This window comes from Ursus maritimus, unplaced genomic scaffold, assembly GCF_017311325.1.
Source record: "Ursus maritimus isolate PB19 unplaced genomic scaffold, ASM1731132v1 scaffold_24, whole genome shotgun sequence".
NCBI classification, from domain to species: domain Eukaryota; kingdom Metazoa; phylum Chordata; class Mammalia; order Carnivora; family Ursidae; genus Ursus; species Ursus maritimus.
In genome coordinates, this window is record NW_024424897.1 from 21,270,534 (window position 1) to 21,277,258 (window position 6,725).

The window sequence follows — 6,725 nt, forward strand, 5'->3', positions numbered from 1 at the left end:
GGGGGGGGGGGGGGACATGGTTTTATTATACATTGTCAGCTTTTGTTTCAACATTCACCTATATTCCTTAAGTTTCCTGGGCTTCCTGTACAGAATGGCTTCCAACCTTCTCACTTCTTTTAAATCCCAATGTATTAAATTAAAAAGTAGAAGCAATCACAGGATGATGTCCTATCCGCCATGCAGTCGTGTGCATTAGCACCCTGAAATTCATAGTCCTTTCCCTTTATTTCTCCTTTACGCTACAGTCTGAGAGTGATTTCTGTAAAGCACCCGGGTAGGTATGTTATGTTAAATTTCTGTCAAATACATAAAGAAAATGTTAGAAAAAAAATTACTGGAGGAAGAGAACCCCTGCCCCACACGCACGCGGGCCAGAAGGCGAGATACGTGAGGAGCTGCCGCCACCTGGTGGCTGAAGTGGAAATGGCAGGCAGACCCCTGTGGAAGGAGCTCTTCCTGCCCAGGCGCCCTGCTAACCCACCCCAGACACAGCCTCCACCGCCACCTCCCTGGAGCCCCCAGACCTCAGTGCTTGACGCTCCTTCGGGGGCATCAGGGTTCCAGGAAAAAACTTCTGGCTGAGAGGTGGGAGCCCTGAGTACTGGGCCCCCGCATCTGCAACGATTTCGCTGTGTGACCCTGGGCAAGGGCACTGCCTTCTCTGGGCCTTGATGTGTAGTGTGAAGGGTGGGCAGAATTGGTGTCACCACAGGCCTGCCACAGTTGATCCTCTCAACCAGGAGCAACCAAGTTCCCTTGCAACTTGTCCTCTGTACCTTCTGCCCACAGAGTGACCTTAGGGGTAGGCAGGGGAGGGCAGGACAGTCCTTGGAGGCGCAGGGATGGATGGGGTGGCCTTCTAAGCTGCCGTCCCAGTCCTATGTTCTTGTGGGTTGCCAAGGGCTCCTGACCTGGGTACCCGTGCCACCTGCCACTCCTGAAGGTCAAGTCCAGACTAGAACTCCTCTGCCACTTAGTGACCCCCCAGACCCAACCTCTGGCTTCCAAGGGCTCAGGACTCTCTGAAGGCAGAGGCTGGCTTCCTCCCTCAGACCAGGGAACTCCCTGAAGGTGGGAACCTTTCTCCTCTCCCCTCCCCACCTCCAGACTGGAGCTCCCAGACACGGGCCATGTAGACCCCTAGACAGAGGGCTTCCCAAGGGCAGGCCTACCTTGTTTCACCGAAGACCCCAGCGCCGCAAGGCAGGCCCCAAAGGCAGCTGGGTCCCCAGTGCTCATACCTGACCCCCCATCCCCAGCTCCCTGCCCACACAGCGGGAGAAGGCAGCAAGGCAGTGAGGCTCTGAGGCGCGTGTAGAATAAATAGAACTTTATTCTTTATCCAGTAGATCTCAGTGGAAAGTCCAACAGTAACAGGTGCACCAGCGGGCTCTGGGGGGATGAGACCCCAACCCCGGGGCAAGGAGGGCAGGGCAGAACCAGCTCCCCCAGCCTGGGGGTGCAGGGGGTGAGGGGAGGGAACCCCCTGTAGGCCCGTCCTGCGGGGCAAGGAGGGGGCACGGGGATGGGGTGGGGAGCGGGGGGCAGGCCAGGGAAACGGAGGAACTCAGGCCAAGTGTGTCTGTTGGCCCATCGGTCCACTCTGTGTGTGTGTGTGTGTGTGTGCGTGTGTGTGTGCGCATGTGTGTGTGTGTGTCTGGGGGCCCTGTGGGCAGTGCTGGTGGCTGTGAGGCTGGGGGACAGGGGCAGCTCGAACTCCTGGGCCAGCCCCTTCACAGTGGGGGCTTAGAGGATCTCAGCCCTGCGGGAGCGGCATGCCGAGGCCACAGGGCTGAGAAACATACACGAGCACGTTCTGAGGGCCCCCCCTTGCTTTGCCCCCTGCCCTCGCATGGTGGGCCCCCTCCTTCTGGGGGCTGCCTGAAACCGTCCACGCCCAGTGGTTAGGCAGAGGGAGAAGGGGAGGACAGACCTCAGAAAATTAGTACTTCACAGTTTTAAAGAGAAAACTGAGGAGAAAAAGGCTGGGGAGGAGGGCTAGGGGGTGCAGGGACATGGAGAGAGAGTGGGAGCCCCTTCTGAGCCGCTCCCCTCCCCCAAGACCCACCCCCCTCCAGCTCTGGATCCAGCTCCCCCCAATACACAGCACAGATTCCTTCAGTATAAATGTGCTTAAAATGAAAATTCTTATTAAAAAAATCAAAACCAAAAAAAAATTAAAATAAAAACAAAACCAGCGAGAATTAATACCTGGGGGTTGGTATGGCAGGGTATGTACAGGGGGAACCCCCCACCCCTGGCCCACCCCCTCTGTCACCAACCGAGGCAGGGGGGGTTTCCCGACAGGGGGACAATGGCTTGCGGGTTCTGAGTATGGGGGAGCCAGGTCCTGGCATTTGCTGGTGATGAAGATGTGGCGAGGGGGCAGAGGGCTGTCTTGATGAACGCAAGGCCCCCAGGCTCCGTCCTGAGGCCCAGGACCAGGGGTCCTCACTCAGTTCACGACATTGCCCCTGCCGTCCGCCCAGGCTGCAGGAGAGGCAGTCCGTCCTGCCTGGGCCTCCCTCTGAAGAGTCGCCGCCTCCGCCCTCCTGTCCCCAAGGAAAGGGAGGACAGGCAGGGGGGTAGGGCCGGTGGGGGTCGCATGGTTGGTAGAAAGGCAGAGAAAAGCCAGGGCGTGGGGTGAGGGCTGTGTCCACGGGGCACGGGCAGTCACGGGGAGTGGGTGGCCGGGCTGCTTCTGTTCGAGCTGGGGCTGAGGCTGGGGCTACAGCTGCCGGGCGGGGGGGCCAGGCCACCCCCATCCCGCCCCCCGCCCCCTGGCTGTCCGCTCAGAGTGTCCAGGCCCTCGGAGTTCTCCAGCATTTCCTGGATGAGAGGCGGCATGGAGCCCGGGATCTCCATCTTCAGCGTGATCACCCGCTCGGCCCCTGCAGAAGAGGGACGGCGGTCAGCACCCAGCCCCAGCCTCGCGAAGCCGCAGGAGGGAGGCCGCAGGGACTGGGCCTACCAATATGGGCATCCACGGTAGACGGAACTCGGGGCTCGTTCTCTGACATAAACCGGCTCTCTCAAGCCCCCAAGTCTAGGGGCAGCAGTGGTTCCAAACCCAAGCTCTGGGGTCAGAGTCCCCAGGGTTGTCCCGGGACTCTTCCTCTGTGTTGTGTGTCACGGATTCTCCTACTGACACCTCACAACTCTGTAAACACCACCGTGACCCCCCCCCCTCAGAAGGGAAACGGAGGCTCAGGGCTGTTAAGTGACCAGCTCCACACACACCCACACGGTCTGGCTGCAGAGCCCTGCCCTCCACTACCAGGCAAAGGTGACAAGGCCACCTCAGCGCTCAGGGGCAGGAGGAGGGCACGGGCAAGTCCAGAGGAGTGGGGCACCGTCCTGGGCACGAAGACCCGGGGTGCGGGCTCCCACGTGCGGGCCTGACTCGGGACATGGGCAGGGGTCCCAGACCAGCTGCTGGGGCCCAGCTCCCGCGCGCACACACCGGGCACGAGCCTCACCCTTAGCGCTGATGCTTCGCAGGTCCGTGATCTTCATCAGCATCTTGGGGAACATGTGGGGGCGGCTGGGCCTCCGTTTCCGCACATAGACCTTCAGCGCCTCCAGCAGCGGCTCCTGAAGCATGTCGACCCTGTCTGGCTGCTCCAGGTCCTGCCGGTCTGAGCAAGCAGATGCCCCCTGAGCCACCGCCCTGAGCCACCGCCCGGGCCAAGCCAGGAACACAGCCGCGCTCCCAGTCTTGGCCACGGGGGGGCGCGCTTGCCCAGGCCACAGGCGGAGATCTCTGCTCCTGGGACCTCCGGACACCCGGGAAGGGGGTCTGCGTGCTGTGAGAAAGGCCCTAAGGGGCTCTTCAGTGTGAGCTGAGAGGAACTGGGGTGGGGGTCATCCGGGGCCCTGACAGCCCAGTTCATAGGGATGGGACCCCTGAACTCCGGCAGCGCCGTCCTCAAGCAAAGAGAGGACACCCACTAGGTCTCACTCCCGCCCACCCGTCAGGATGGACGCCAGCACAATGCGTCCCAACTCTTAACCACCAGATAGTAACAGGCGCCATTTACCCGGCCTCACTGGGGGCAACCTGTGCCTCATCTGTTACCCCCTAATCCGCCATCGACTTCACGAGGTGGACACTTCAAAGAAACAGGGACTCAAGGAAGTTCAGCAACCCGCTCAGGGTCCCAAGCTGGCCAGGATTTGAACCTGGGGGGTGGACCCTCAAGCCCTCACTCGTAAGCCCCCCAGTAGGGAAGCAGACGTCGGGGGTCCGCCGCTACTCCCTTGCTGTGTGGCGGCAGACCGGACCCTGGCCCTCTGCGTTCTCCGTTCACCCCTCCGACCGGTCCCCTTCTGCTCTGACCCTGGGCCTCTCCCTGGAAGACTCCGGGGGCCGCCCGCCCACCCCGGGCCTGGCCCCCCAGCCCCAGGCCCCCCGCCCACCTCCACAGATGAGACAGATGGCACTGAGAAGCCCAGTCTCGGCATCATCCATCTCGAGGGGCAGCAGCTGGTTGGCGAAGGCGAAGACCAGGTCTGTGAGGGGGCCGAAGCCAGCATTGTGCATCTGGGTCCGGTTCAGGGTCAGCCCGTCGGAGAAGGTCATCGTGTCCTGCTCGGGCGTGTACCGCGTGCAGATCCGCAGGATCTGGGTGCAGAGGGCGCACGAGTTCAGGGACCTGACCCATCTCCCCAGCACTTCCAGCACCAGCATCCCCACAGGACCACCTGGCAGGGGGCCAAGCCAGGGCTGTCCGACGGAACCTTCTGCAGTGATGGAAACGTTCTATGTCTGCACCACGCAAATAGGAGCCGCCAGCCAACGCAGCCACTGGGCACTTGAAATGTGGTTAGCGCAGCTGAGGAACTGCACTAAATTTAATCTTAATTAATTTACATTTGAAGAGCCACGCACAGCAAGCGGCTAGTGCACAGTGCGGATCTAGATCATCCGGGGTCCACGCAGAGAATCGAGAGGGAAACTAGAATCTTCAGCAGACAAGGATCATAGCAGGTTTGGGTCTCCAGTCCCCAGGACTGGGCGCACAGCAGAACTCCAGGAATGTGTATCAGTTTCAACCATTTCAAACCCTGATCCAGGTCTGAGACTGCTGCATCTGGGGCACGGGAACAGGGGACTACCCAGAAATGCCACACCGGCTCCTCCCACTCCACCCCTACCAGGAAGCTGCAGTGGCCAAGAGGGAACAGGGCGGTTGAGCCCATGAGGGAAGTCCAGCCTTGACTTTGACAGTCCCCACCAACATCCTGCCTCTAGCCTGGCCACCCCCTGCCCTGCCAAATGCCCTGCAGTCCCCTGAATCCAGCTGGCCTCACACCCTTGGGCCTGTCACACCCTGTTCCCAAGTTAGGGCCCTCTATACAACCCGGGGTGCCCCCTCCTCTGGGACACCTGCCCTGGGGCCCCGCAGCTGGGGCTCTCTCTCCCGCAGGGAAGGGACAGCCCGCCCCCATCTCTAGCCACACTCAGCACGGTTTAGTAACCTCTGTTTACAAATCTGCTGCCTCCACCCACAGAAGGTTCTCGAGAGAGGGGCCGCTGTTGTGTTCACCTCCATTTCCTGACACCCAGCTCAAGGCCTGCCACACAGGGTCCTAGGTGAATCTTTATTAGACGGAAGAGATGGGCAGATGGGTAGTCTGGTGAAAGGTTCAGTGGAAAGAGGGGGTGAGCGTGGATGGATGCGCGTGCGGGTGAACGGGTCAAGCAGGGTGCATCCAGATGCGGAGGGGCTCGGCGAACAGGTGGCCACGTGGGGAAAGGAAGGGTGGACGTTTGGCTGGTGGGCATCTGGACAGATCGATCCCAGATGTGTGTTTGGGGAAGGCGGTTATCTGAATGGCAGGACCTCCTCCCAGGACTCAGGGGCAGGGCCCGGGTGGGCAGGGAGCAGACCCTCACCAGGATGTCCAGGCAGGCGGCCTTGAGGAGGGTGATCTGGTCAGCAATGGTGAGGGTGGTGAAGCCGGGCAGCTGCTTGGCGAACTCCACAGTCTTGATGATGCACTTGGTGGAGAGCTCACTGAACTTGTCCCAGAGGTCAATGTCCAGAGAGACACGCTGCTCTGAGCTGTTGTTCTGGGAGGACGGGGGAGAGTGAGGGCCTTCTCCGCGTGTACCCCTTCTCGGCCTGGCTCCGCCGCCCCCACAGGCCTGCCCTCCACCCGCTTCACTTCCCCAGAGCTCCTTGATCAGGAAGCAGCAGGAGGAGGGAGAAGAGGGGAAAGGACGCGGATGCCCGGGCGGGGGTGCGGAGGGGCGAGACAGGCGTGCGGCGCGGGCTGGGGCCATACCGTAGTGTACTTGCCCAGCTGGCAGAGGGCTGGGAAGGTTTCCTGGTGCGCTTTGCGCACCTTCTCAATGAGCTCCCCCACCTCGGGGGTCAGCGTGTAGCTCTCGGAGCACTCGGGCTTGGGCGCCTCCTTCTTCTTCTTGTTTCTGTCGTTCCTCACAGCTGTGGAGGGCAGAGGCCAGGGCTGCAGCAGGTGCGGCAGCGGCGCATCCCCGCCCGAGCTCCTCCCACAGGACAGAGCCGCTGCGGCCGCCAAGGAAGTCACCCGCCCGGGCCTCGCGCACGCGCACAGGAATGCCCACACGGGAGTGCACGTGTGGGTGCGCACAGACGAGCGCACGGGCAGGCAAGGTGTCCACGTGGCCCAGCCCTCCATGCCCACCTGACCCACACGCCAAGTCCGGCCCCGGCGCGTGACCATCACGCACACCG

The 6,725-nt window shown here is 61.6% G+C and overlaps 1 protein-coding gene across 7 annotated transcripts in view; it reads right to left on the reverse strand.

Moving 5' to 3' along the window:
* Positions 1-1,318: 1,318 nt before the first annotated feature.
* RARA (retinoic acid receptor alpha) overlaps positions 1,319-6,725 on the reverse strand; it is a 45,774-nt gene continuing 40,367 nt past the window's right edge. For all 7 annotated transcript variants that reach the window (XM_040640661.1, XM_040640660.1, XM_040640663.1 and 4 more), the window contains 5 exons: positions 6,295-6,455; positions 5,903-6,079; positions 4,423-4,627; positions 3,483-3,641; positions 1,319-2,894 (listed from right to left, as the gene is read on the reverse strand). In XM_040640661.1, the coding sequence (XP_040496595.1) occupies positions 2,677-2,894; positions 3,483-3,641; positions 4,423-4,627; positions 5,903-6,079; positions 6,295-6,455 (920 nt within the window). In that variant the 3' untranslated portion in view covers positions 1,319-2,676. The remainder of the gene's footprint in view (positions 2,895-3,482; positions 3,642-4,422; positions 4,628-5,902; positions 6,080-6,294; positions 6,456-6,725) is intronic.